General features: G+C 42.5%; 1 protein-coding gene across 3 annotated transcripts in view; it reads left to right on the plus strand.

Moving 5' to 3' along the window:
* The first annotated feature begins 73 nt into the window (after positions 1-73).
* Positions 74-12,704, plus strand: part of PHIP (pleckstrin homology domain interacting protein) — a 339,268-nt gene continuing 326,637 nt past the window's right edge. For 2 of the 3 annotated variants that reach the window (XM_050950076.1, XM_050950077.1), the window contains exons 1-4: positions 74-482; positions 570-628; positions 721-750; positions 875-934. In XM_050950076.1, the coding sequence (XP_050806033.1) occupies positions 440-482; positions 570-628; positions 721-750; positions 875-934 (192 nt within the window). In that variant the 5' untranslated portion in view covers positions 74-439. Of the gene's footprint in view, positions 483-569; positions 629-720; positions 751-874; positions 935-8,604; positions 8,681-12,704 lie in introns of those variants that run through there. The other variant, XM_050950079.1, reaches the window with a different exon arrangement.

Genomic DNA, 12,704 nt, shown 5'->3' on the forward strand with positions numbered 1-12,704 from the left:
AAGCGCCTTTCAGCTAAGCTCCCCGCCCACCCTGCCTCTGCCGCTCCGACATCTTCTCCGCCAGCCGGCCGGCCTGCTCGTACCTGCGCCGCGCTCGCGCCTCTCTGGGCGTGTCAGCGGCGGGGGCCGCGGAGCAGGCCGCTGGGGAGCGGGTGCCGGGGCAGGGGGCGCGCGCGCGGCGCGAGGGGCCGAGGAGGGGGCAGGGACTCTTTCCCCGGGTGGAGGGATCGCGCTCGCTCGCTGTGGCTCGGCCGTGGCGGCAGCGGCGTTGGCGGCGGGCTGCTGCTGCCTGCGAGTTGTTGTTTCCTCCTCCCGGCCGCGGGTTGAATGGTGGAGCCGAGACTCTTCCTGCCGAACGAACAGTGACAGCTACCGGGCGGGCGGACGCGTTCGCAGGGCCCCGCCGCCGCCGGGGAGCGCGGCCCGAGCGCGGCTCGCCATGTCCGGGGACGGCGGCAGGCACAGCGCGGAGCTGCGAGCGGGTAAGTGGAGGGCTCGGGCTGCTGGGCGCCGCGGAGCCGGAATGGCTGGTGCCCAGCCCGCCGCTCACCGTCTCTCTCTCCCCGCAGAGCTCTACTTCCTCATCGCCCGCTTTCTGGAGGACGGACCCTGCCAGCAAGCGGCTCAGGTAGGGATGGCGCCGCCGGGGCCTGGGGGGCCGGGCGGGGCGGGGTGTTCGCGGCGCACTCACAGCCGTTCCCCCTTTTGTTGTTGCTGCAGGTCCTGATCCGAGAAGTGGCGGAGAAGGAGGTAAGCGGCGCCGCACGCCCCGCGCTCGCCCCGCTTGCGGCCTCTCTCCGGCCCGGGCGCCGGGGGCTTTTCGGGGAGGGGGCGGCCGTGAGTGACTGACTGAAAGGTGCTTTTTCTTCCCTAGCTGCTGCCCAAGCGCACAGACTGGACGGGCAAGGAGCATCCGCGGAGCTACGAGAACCTGGTGAGCCGAGCGGCCGGCCGGCGCAAGGCGGCGGGGAAACTTTCCGAGCAGCCCAATAAAAATTGAATTTCCCGCAAAAAAAATTTTTTTTTGCAACTTAAAAAAAAAAAAAGAAAAGAGGGGAAAAAAACTTCAGGGAGCTTAGATCCCCTTGTCAGTGACAGTGAGAGGGGGAGGGGAGGCTGCTGCCCCGGGGCAAGCCCCCAGTAGGGGGGTCCCGGAGTGAGGGTAAATAACAACAATTGTCCTAATGGGAGAGCCCCAGAGTCACTGTGCTAGAAATAAAGGTACGTCATGGATGTTGTGCAGGGAGAGCAGGAGGCAGTGAGGGGAGGAGCGAGCGGAGAGAGCCTGTCGGAGCCAGCCTGGCCGGCAGGAGACGGGGGCGCTGTACTCTGCAATCCTGCTTCACACACACAAAGGCTCAGAGCTGCTGCATCACAACCCCACAACTTCCGAATATCCCCCACATCCTCACCTGTGGTGCACACATGTGGTGGGGGAGGAGGATGGTCGCCAGCTGGCTGATTGACCGGGCCGTACCCCGAACTCAGAAAGCTTAAGTTTGCTTTCTGTAGGGGCCTATCTGCGTGTGTGACTCTCAGAATGGTATTTGCCTTTTCCTACCTGCCTGGGATGGCAACTTCATTGACAGGTTTCTGCTCTGAGGCACTATCTCTTGACTCCATGCAACTCATGCAACAGAATCTTGTCATGGGAGCATTTATATCATTTATAGGGCGGCATTGTGTTGCTAGATTCATAAGATTGTATTTTTTGTGCTCTGCTCTCCCTGTAAGTTGCTTTCACTCTGACAGTGCATCTACAGTAGAAAAGTTAGTAGCTATAATACTGCTCAAGTGTAGGTGCATTGGTGTTAAGCTGCTATTATGGATGGGCTCAAACATGTTTTGCAACATGTGACTTGTAGGTTTTCGTGAAACTGGCCAAAAGGCCTAAGCCTTGTCTGCATTAGCAATTTATCCACTAATAGTTATTTTAATATGAGTCTAAATTTCTGGACAACCTGAGAGGAAAACTTTGCCCTACGTGTTTTCATAATATTGTCAGTTCAGAAAGCAACATTGTTCTGACAAACCTGTAAATTGATTAGACCAGCTGTAGGTCTCAGTCTTTCTGAGATTTATGCGCATGGTTAACTTTATGTACAAGAATAATACCATTGATTTCAGTGGGGCTATGCTCATAATAAAGTTAAGCATTTCTGTAATAATATCTTGATGATTGTGGTAGAAAAATTTTAATATAAGTCTTTGCAGGTCTTAATTATAAAAACTCTCTCTATGATGGAGTGAAGCATTTAAAAAATGCTGTCAAACTGCAGATTTATAATAGCTGTTCAGATGTGCCTAGTAAAGTAAAACAAACATGATGTTGCTCTTATGCTTCTTTTCAAGGTTTAAAACTGAAACTGTTAGCCATTTTAACTAATGTGGACCAGCAAGCTGGATATTTTGCTTTTAAGGGAACTCTAAACAACGTATTTAAAAATAGCAGTTACTTGTTGTTTGTAGCTAGCAGTTACAAGCTATTTCAACTTAAATTTCATAATGATTTTTAGCACATAGATTTAATGGATATTTGTGGTAGCTGGAACAATATTGAATTAGTGAGTTTTTTCAGAGCATGCGTTACATGTGGTCAGTAGTCATGAAGGAGCTTTTGCTGTTCAGCTTGTTAAATACATTCTCATACTTATGTGTATAAGCTTTTCCTAATCTTCCATAGTGTTTTTTAAAACATGTTGAGAAAAACATAATAAATTATGAGACACTATTTTAAACTGTTCATCACAGTATAATATAAATTGGTTTTGAAAATGCTAGTTCTGAGGTGGCAGGCTAGAAGGATATGTATGGGGTTATGGAGGACATCATAAAAGAAGTGACAACAGGAAATCATGGAAAGGACTAGCAGAATTGATAAAGGAGCTAGCAGTAGTGGGGCCACTGCAGGATTTTTGGGAAGAAACACACTGAGGAATATATAGAGACAGGGTACAGCCTCTGATTCACAGGCATCAGGGACATCATGCTTTTGGAGCATAGAGGGTTCCTGCAGAGGGAGATGAGAATAAATAAATACCGACTCAGTATTATTATTGAATAGCATATAATATGCAGATTCTCATTCGGAAGGGTGAGGAGGAGTGGAATATGGTTCTCTATAATCCATGAAATCCCAAATGTGTGCAGGACTTCCATGGATATGGAGAAATGCTGCTACTAGTCTCCCCCACCTGTACATTCCTTACAATACCCTCTTATATTTTTGATAAGTATTTGCATGATTTTCTTTTGCTTTAAAGTAAGGGAGGGAGGAGAAAGGCCATAAACAGTTAGTATTTTCATTTATTTCTTACCTTCCTTAATTAAACAAGAGTGTATGCCTTAACTGTATTGCTTGATCGTGTTGGTTTCTGAAACCTGGCATTCAGCTTATCAGCATAGAAGTATTTAAGAAAAAAATGGATTTACTGAATTTAAACAGTTCCAATTAAGATTTTTTTTTAAATCTTTTGATTTGTTGTTTAAGATGCTTTCTTTGCTTTCTCTTAACTCTAAAATACCTTTTAATGTAAATATTTAAGTTGGACGTCAATCTGTAATGTCAGCTCTGGTGTCTTTCTTTTAGTTTTGGTTCTTAAAAATCTGAAATGTGAGCTTGAAAAGGTTACTGATGCAAATAGTGTTGTGGGCATCCTTTGCCATGTGCCAATATCAGTCTCTTACCTGAAAGCCCTCGGTTTCCACTGAAGTCAGTAAAGGCAGGGGTAGAAAGAAGCTAAATAGGAACCAAAAGTATCAAAAATGTGATAAATGAGTGACTCCAGAAATTCAAGGGAATTGAGGTTACTCAGTGCTTTGTGGAATTTGACTTTAAACGTTGCTTTGTGTGGATTTGTAATTGTTATAAAGCTAGTGCAGATTTATCCTAAACAAGAATATTATAGCATCTTAATGCATTAAGTGTTCTGGCTTAAGTTTTATCAGATATTTGGATTTATTAAAAAGTTTTCTTGGAGAATGTTTTCTTAGTTAATTCTTAATTTTATTAAAATCATAGCCTTAAAATATTACATATTTTATTGCTAAAGTTTAAGATTATTCAAACAAGTTACAAAATTTAATGTACTGGTCACCACTTGTGTTTTTTATTTATTGCTTGCTCGAACAGTGAAACTACATTTGTCTGTTTCCGATACACTAATATTCTGCTGTTTGGGTTTCCAACACTGCAGGAGAATATATAAATTCAAAAAACTCAATCTAGCTTCCTTTTTCATAATTCAAACAGATATTTTGCTGTACAGTAACTCCTTGCTTAATGTTGTAATTATGTTCCTGAAAAATGCGACTTAAAGCGAAACAATGTTAAGCTTATCCAATTTCCCTGTAAGAATTAATGTAAAGGGGGCGGGGGAAAGAGGGTTTAGGTTCCAGGGAAATTTTTTTTACCAGACAAACTATATTTTTATTTATATAATATATATACACACAGTATAAGTATAACAAACAATTTAATACTGTACACAGCAATGATGATTGTGAAGCTTGGTTGAGGTGGTGAAGTAAGGGTGGGATTTTTCCTGGGGAATGCCTTACTGCTAAATGATGAACTAGCATTCGGCTTAGCCCTCAAGGGTTAATGCATTGTTGTTAATGTAGCCTCACATTCTACAAGGCAGCACGAATGGAGGGAGGGGAGACAGCATGGCAGACAGAGACACACACCCTGTGTGTGGGGGAGAGAGAGAGAGATGCACATTGCCCCTTTAAGTATGTTGACCCCACTCTTAAGTACATTGCCTTTTAAAAAAATCAGGAAGTTGAGACAGCAGCTGCTGCTAGCAAGCTTTTGCTGTCCTGAGCATGTTCTGTCCCCACCATGCTCTATATGGAGAAAAGGTAAGTGGGGATGCAGGAGTAGAGGGGAGGGGGACACCCTGACTTTAGCCCCCCTCTACTGCCCTTTTCTGCATAGCAAGCAGGAGGCTCCTGAGAGCAGCTCCAAGGCAGAGGGCAGGAGCAGCAGGTGGCAGTGGGAGGAGGGACAGCTGAACTGCTGGTAATTGGTAGCCTGCTAGGCATCTGTTGCACAGGGAACTTAGGGGAGCAGGGAGCTGATAGGGGGGCTGCCAGTCCACCCTGGTTCCAAGCCCCCACCAGCTAGCTGCAACGGGCTGTTCTTCCTGCAAGCAGTGGACAAAGTAGGCGGCTGCATTGCACAACTTTAAATGAGCATGTTCTCTAATTGATCAGCAATGAAACAAAGTTAACCAGGATGACTAAGTGAGGAGTTACTGTAATGGTATTTTCAAAAAAACACCTATTTGTGGCCTAAGCTATGTGGATGTTCTTTGCTAGAGAGTCTTTTCCTCCCAAGTGTCAGACTGACTTTCCTAATATTGATGTTATAGTTTTCTGTTTGTATCATGGTAGTACACAAAAACATATGAGCTTTAATTGAGCAATCGGGTCCATCATGCCATTTGCTGTACAAATGCTAAGGAAGAGACAAATATTTTTGCAGGAGCAAAACATCAAGGCACGTTTATTAAAGTTCATAGCTAACTTTTGGTTGATATTTATGTTCTCTCAGTCTTCACTTCCATTTCCTGTTGGAAGACTGAGCTTTTCTTGTGAAAAGAACAGAAACAGCTGTTGGTAAGATGCATTGCCAGTTCCCCAAAGAATGCACTTGATAAGGAGCAAAAGGACTTTGTTCCTTATTTTGTGTGTATGTGTAGCTAGCTGCTCAGCCATGGTAGCTAGCTATGTGGTTCCAATAAGTGATTTTGGTCCACTGGAGTTGCAGGGGTGCTTCCTTCCCTCTTGCTGCCTCCTGCTATTCTGTAGGTCTCCTCTTGACAAAGGAGAAAGCAAGACTGTCACCTGCTCTTAGCAGCAAGCTGGTGTGTTGAGCTGTGTTCAGTCTGTGACATGAGCGTGTAGTTGCTATGTAAATATCAGGTATTTTTTGTTTTAAAATATTGTGTTCTACAGGTAAGTTTTAAAATCTGTTTCTGTTAGACTGTCTTTATATGGGGCAGGGACAGAGACAGAACTCTTGGTTGAAGGCTGATTACAGGATCATAGATGTTGCAGCTTGCTCTCTTCATCCTCTGAGTGCTGTGAGGAAGCTGTTTAAGGCAAGTTTGGGCTCATGGGGAGGTTAGCTATCTGAAGGGTGTTAACATCCTGTAAGCTCCATAAAGGAATGCTTATGGGAAGGAGACAGAAAGGGAACTGTGCCACTGCAGCGAATCAAAATCTAGTATCCTACTTCCTCATCTCATCTTTGAGACTTTCAGGCAGTTCTCTCCCTTTCAGCTGCTTTCTTATATGTCTGATTTCCTTTCCCTCAAATCAGCAGTGACATTGTGGGATCCACACCAACTTTGGGAGAGGATGCAATGATAGAGCTGGGACTCTTGTGTCTTACTAACAGTCTTTATCTGTCCTCAGTATTATCTGTATTGCCCTTGTTTTCAAAGTGAAAGTGGGTAGATGTACGCTTTAAGGCCCATAGAATAACCTTCTTAGGCACTGGGTCTGCAAAGATTTACCCCATGTGCTTAACTTTATGCACTGTGAGTAGTCCCTTTGGAGTGAGATTACATACAGTGCATAAAGCTAACGTGTCTTGAATCTTCATGGGGTGGGTAGCGGCATTAGATAGTAAACTGCACTATAGCGACCCTGTATTTGATTTGTGTTTGTACAACACCTAGCAAAATGGAGTCTGTCCCAGTGCTTACTGGGGCCTCTGGACAATATTGCAATTATTGTTTAATAACAATTTATCCCTTAATAAATGGCTGAGATGATAATGGCTCGTTCAGGAAGTCTAGCACTGTACAGATGTCTGCATGGTGTAAAGTAGACAAATGAAATTTTCAGAGAAATGAATCTAGAAAAACAAAAGAAAATGTTTGTTGCATCCCAGATAACTTGCTAATATTTGCTAGATAACATTTATCAGTAATAGTTCTTTGTCTCTAAAGTTTTGAAAGTGGTTCTGAAAGGTGTAGGGGAATGATAATAGGTCACTGTTCAGATATCTCTTATTGATAGTGTGACAAAAATCATATCCATCTGGAGCTGCTGTTCACTGTATGTGAGTTTAGGTGTCCTCAGTTTAGTTCTGCTAGACAAGTGTTCACATCGTACAAATCACTCCCATACAGTCGCTTTAGCTGGGAGTGTCAGAGAGTTACAGATTCTTATATAATCTAGAGTAAATTTAGGACAGGGATATTTCCCATTTAATGACAACAACAATTAAAGCTCCTAACACCTCTTTGTTGCTATATAAATGATTAATGTCTATGGAAAGTAAATACCCTTTTGCTCCTGTTTCCTTCTGATCTTGATTAAGGAACATTGTTAGGACTTTGAATAAATAGACTTTAGTTTCCAAGATTATCTATCTAGTATTTCTTACCAGGACTTAATTAACTTTAAATATTTTAAAATTCCAAAATGCTAGAATAAGAAAATGTATATCAAAATTTTATAATTGTGGATGAAGCGAATTAGATTTATTTGTGTATCTTAAATAATTGGCTTAATTTGCAGCAGTGAAAATTTAGGTTAGATATTGGGAATAACTATCTAACTTTAAGAATAGTTAAGCACTGGAACAAGTTACCTTGGGAGGTTGTGAAATCCCTATCATAGGAGTTTAAGACAAACATCTATCAGGGATGGCCTAGGTATACTTAATCCTACCTCAGCACAGGGGGATGGATTAGATAGATGAATGCCTGAATGTTCTTATGTTAAAACATTTTAAATACTCCCAACTTTCTGCAAATTTCCTGTGTTTGCAATAGGACAAAAATTGTGTGGTCTCAGGACAGTTGGTTCCAGTTAGCTCTGTTTCATTAGCAGTAAAAGTAATCTCAAGTTAAAAGAAAATATGTCCCTGTAGTGTGTTATAGCCAAATCCCCATTTTTATTTAGCCTACATATAAATCAGAAGATACGTCAGATGTGAAAATTAATTCTTATCAAGAAGCATCTCGGAGGGAGAATAAGAACACTTTAAAATTAGGAGTTGCAATAACAGCTATTTTTTTCTGAAGCAGTTAGGCACTGGCCATTGGTTATAAGATGCTGATGGTCTGTTCTAGTATGACAGTTGCTGTAATTCATTTTTTTGCTTTGTGTAGCACTTGATGCAGTGTGTGGCAATATACATATGGTTGTAAACGTGGTTAAAGGTGGCTGCATTGAGTATTCCAGACTTTGAAATATAGGTAACTGATTTTTAAAAAAAACCAGTTTTCTGAGGAAATTGAGTCCACTAGATCATTTTTTCTGTGTTGAAGTTCTTGATGATAAAATTGTAGTTAGCTCAGGTCACTGTTAATATAGAAATAAATAATCCAGTATTTTGGAAAATGTTTCAGTATCGGTATTGCTTTGGAGGATGGGTTTATAATAACTTAATATTAGAGTCCTGGACATTTGAATATCCGTGTAGCTGCATTTTGTATATGTCCACTTTGGTCCTAGATAGTATTGGTAAATACAGAGCTGACAATGGGAACACTCTTTGTATCTAGAAAATATTATTTTATGGTTATGGTCTGAAAACTGACACAAAATAGCACTTATCACTTAACACATCTGATTCCTGTTTGTGTCTGCTTAGTTTGGTGTTTAAACAAAACAAAACATGTTCTCTACTTCCAATAGCTTGGCAGAGCCAACACAGGTAAGAGTGAGAGCGCTGTATTCTATTTCTTGTTCATCATTAATATAGTTACGTCACATATCTGTGTAGTTCCTTTGAAAACAGTGAGGGTGCACGGAGGTATCAGTGACAATCCAAGATGACTTGCAAGACCCTCTTATTCTTGTGGTGATATGCATGAAGGATGGTATCCAGCTAGAATCTCATAATCTAGATAGTATTCATAGGCCTGGCAGGAACCCTCTCTGCCCACCCAGATTATTTGTAGACTACGTGTATTTTATGTTGAAATTATGATGCCAAATACTGAATCATACAATGCTCTCTTTTTAGAGCCATATTGTGTTGCATGTCTAAATATTCATCCCTTGTTTTGTCTTTCCCCTTTTCTCCTCTGCTTTGTCAGACATCAGGATAGAGACAAGTTTCTGTCTTCCTGTCTCTTTACCTTCTTGTCTTGCTGTATGTAACTTGTTTCTGACTTGGCGTCTCACAGCTATTATCTTCGTTAGTGTGGTGTTTTTTCTGCTCCCTTCTGCCTGCCCTGAGAGCAGTTTTACCAGGTTCCTCTTTGCACCTGTTCTTGTTGCACTCAGCTTTTTGTTTTTCCTGTTTGCACACCCTTTCCTTCAGCAGGCCACCTCATAGGCTTTTATCTCCCTTTCTGTAGCTGTCACCCAACTGCTCATTCTTCCTGATGTTTATTCCGTACCCTTACAGCGAATGACTTCACTTCCCATATGGATATTCTGGCTGACTCCATCCAACTCCCCCCCCCTTACTAGTTACCCTCACTTAGTCTTCACAAAGAATTAGTCCCTTAAATTCCTCTTTTACTGCTACCATACTTCATTTAATACTCTTCACTTTCTTGCTGTCTTCTGCACAGTCACACTTTTTTTTTTCTCCAGACTACCACTCCATAAACTTCTTTCTCTTAGAAGACAACCCAACCTCTTGCTTCCATCTCTGACCTCCCTTCCATGGTTTTCATTTTCTGATCCACCTGTTTCTTTGCATTTGACTCATTTACTCCCCTAATCAATCAGACTGTCAGACCCCCCACGTCCTGGCTCTTTGGTTGCATTTGTCTACTCCTTTTCCCAATTTGCAAAGCAAAGAGTCCCAATATATGCTTCCACTACACATTTTGTTCCTTTAGCTACTCTTCCTGAGTAATACTAATTCCTATAATTATAAGCTTACACCTGAGGGGAAAGGAAGTGGTTACAGGAACTCCCACTCAACTGGGGGTCCGTGAGCTCTTTCAAGGTTGGCTGTGGGCCCTGCGGCTGAAACTCAGAGTCCAAGCCCTAGTGCGCCCCCCTCCCCCGCCATGGGGCTGAAGCCTTGATGCCTGGTGTGGCTCCCCTACCCCCATGCGGGACTGAAGCCTCGAGCCCTGGTGCTCCTTTTGAGGCAGAAGCCCTGAGCCTATGGACAGAGTTGGGGACATGGAGGGCATTGTCCCTTCCTACCCACGAAACTGCAGCAGCGCAAGAGCACGGCAGACCCGGTGGGCAGCTCCACACCTCCTCCCCCTCATCTCCTCTCCCCGCCCCCTGACCAGGTTGGAGGTGGGAAGCCGGAGCTGGGCAGTTCAAGGCAGCTGCTGCTATGGCTGGTGTCATGGAGCAGAGAGCGGCAGCATTCCCTCCTCCTGCTGGTGCCCTGAGTTGCAGCTCCTCAGCTGGCAGCCCCCTTTGCTCCCACAGAGGCAGCTGGTGGGAGCCGCCTGGGTGGGGAGACCTGGCTCCGTGGCTGGCAGACCCCTCTGGGAACGGGGACTACAGGGGAGCCCTCCCAGTACATAGCCCCAATATCTCTCCCTGTACCCTGAGCTACCCCCTCCTTGCACCTTGAGCTACCCCCCTGGCCTGCACCCTAAGCTGTTTTCAAACTTTTTGAGCTAAGCTCCCCACCTTTGAGTTATAATTTTTGATTGCGCCCCCACCCGTCCCCCAACCCAGACAAACTTGGTGGTCTGCTGAGGTGAATCGGGGTGGAGGTGGCACTCCGTCCCTGGACCCTGCCATACGGAGGTGGCACGAGCCCTATTGGTCCCTGCCCTCCTCCTCTCCCCTCATAGAAGTCAAACTCGGCTTGTGTCGAGACCCCCTGCTGGGCCCTCGAGTTTGTACAGCATGTTGAGGGGTGCCTCTGAGAGAAACAAGTTGAGAACCCCTGTTTTAGGAGACTTCTGGCTTAGTTGGCTAATATTACACTAGTGTGTCCAAGAACTAGGTTAAAATACTGTTTTGGTAACCAATACAAATTATTATTTCTTAGCTGACATTTATCTACAGCATAAAACCTATTAACTAATTTGTCATGATTAATTGTCTTTGCACAAAAGAGGTCTGGGATTTAGAGTAAAAGGGAATTTGCATGGTGGGCATTAGGTGTATTTGCAGAATGTACAGCACCACCTTGTAGTGACTAGTGCCAAGATTAATACAAACAGTCTTCATTTTCTAAAGTACTTCTGAAATGTCACTTTTTAGAATCGTACATGTATAGACCTTGTTTTTGTTTATAGTGGTTTATAAAACAGATACAGGTACATGACAAAAATCACTAAAAGGAGATCTGATTCAGGAAGTAAGCTGGCTGGAGCTTAGGTATGTTTCAGCTGACCTTGGACTCCAAGCTTCAATCTTCTATTTCAGCTTCTTTTTTTAAAATTTTTTTAATTCAGGCCATTGAAGTTAAGTAGTACCCAGGTGCTTAACTGAGTAAAATAATACTTTTAAACAAACCGTATTCTGATGGGAGGAGTTGGCTAATCGGTAATTTAGTATACTGTATTAGTATTTCTTCTCTGGAGACATAGGTTCAGATTTGACTTTCATTGCCAATGGAAAGTATTTGATCTCAAATACAGCTGCACAGTGGGCATTATTTACTTACAGTCCAAGTATAGTTCCTGGAAGGGAGAAAAGAGAATAAAAGAAAAGGAAACAAGATTGGGAATCATAGCTAGAATCAGCTGCACGCACTTCTAAATGTTGGTCGTAGCCAAGGATGTGTAGTGTTTAAAAGGCACCCAAAATTATAATTTTCTTTGGGTTCTTTTACCCTTCTATTGAAACAAGTTCAGAGATGTCTCAGAACACTAATTCTTAAAAAAAAAAAAAAAAAGAAGTGTATGTGTGTTTAGAATAATGAATCATGGCAAGGAAGTGCTTGAGTTCTCTGGTGTTTTTGCTGTCCTGTTGACACCAACTGTGTGTGTCTGAAGTCATGTGTACTTTAAAAAAATGAATGTGAGATGAATCTATGCAGTGCTTTATTGTGCTTTATATAGCTACTTGTATTACTTTTAAATATGGATTTTTCAATTACATGTTGTAAGTCATATCTCACCTCAAAGCTAGTTGGAATTCAAGTCATTCACAATGGTTTTTATAAATGTGACATGACTCAAATGAGAACAACAAAAGAAAAATTCCTTCCTCCTCCATCAGAATCTTAAAATGGTGAAAAAATAATTCTCGTATAAATAAGGCTTTTCCAGAGTCTCAGTTTTGTAGTTCAGCACTCGTATGTTAATAAATGACTGCAATACAGGGTATGATAACAGCATGTCAGCAAGACAGTAGTACATTTGAAGAAGAATAAGGTATGTTCCTTCTAATTGGGTACAGTGTAGGAATATGAGCAATGTTCATCCTCCTTAAAATGTCAGTCATGGCCTTCTGCAGTTACAGTATAACAAAACATCACAAGCTTTCATTGTGAGATAATCTAGGATGATTTTTTTGTCACAAAATAAATATAAAAACCATGATGCAGGATTATTATTGAAACAAGAAACCAGTACACACTAGATACTCTTATTAGAATGTATATATGAAGCAAATAAAATTGTGATATTTTTCTTGATTTTTTTTCAGATGCTTTAAGCTAGCAATAGATTATGTATTAGAAGACATTATTTGTTAATAGCAGGATTAACAGTTTGTAATAGGATTTAATTGTGGTCACTTATATAAGTATATTTTGAAGTTGATCCTGTAGCACTGAAAAGACCTATCTGACCTGT

The sequence above is a fragment of the Gopherus flavomarginatus genome, chromosome 4 (assembly GCF_025201925.1).
Source record: "Gopherus flavomarginatus isolate rGopFla2 chromosome 4, rGopFla2.mat.asm, whole genome shotgun sequence".
In the NCBI taxonomy this organism is placed as follows: Eukaryota; Metazoa; Chordata; order Testudines; family Testudinidae; genus Gopherus; species Gopherus flavomarginatus.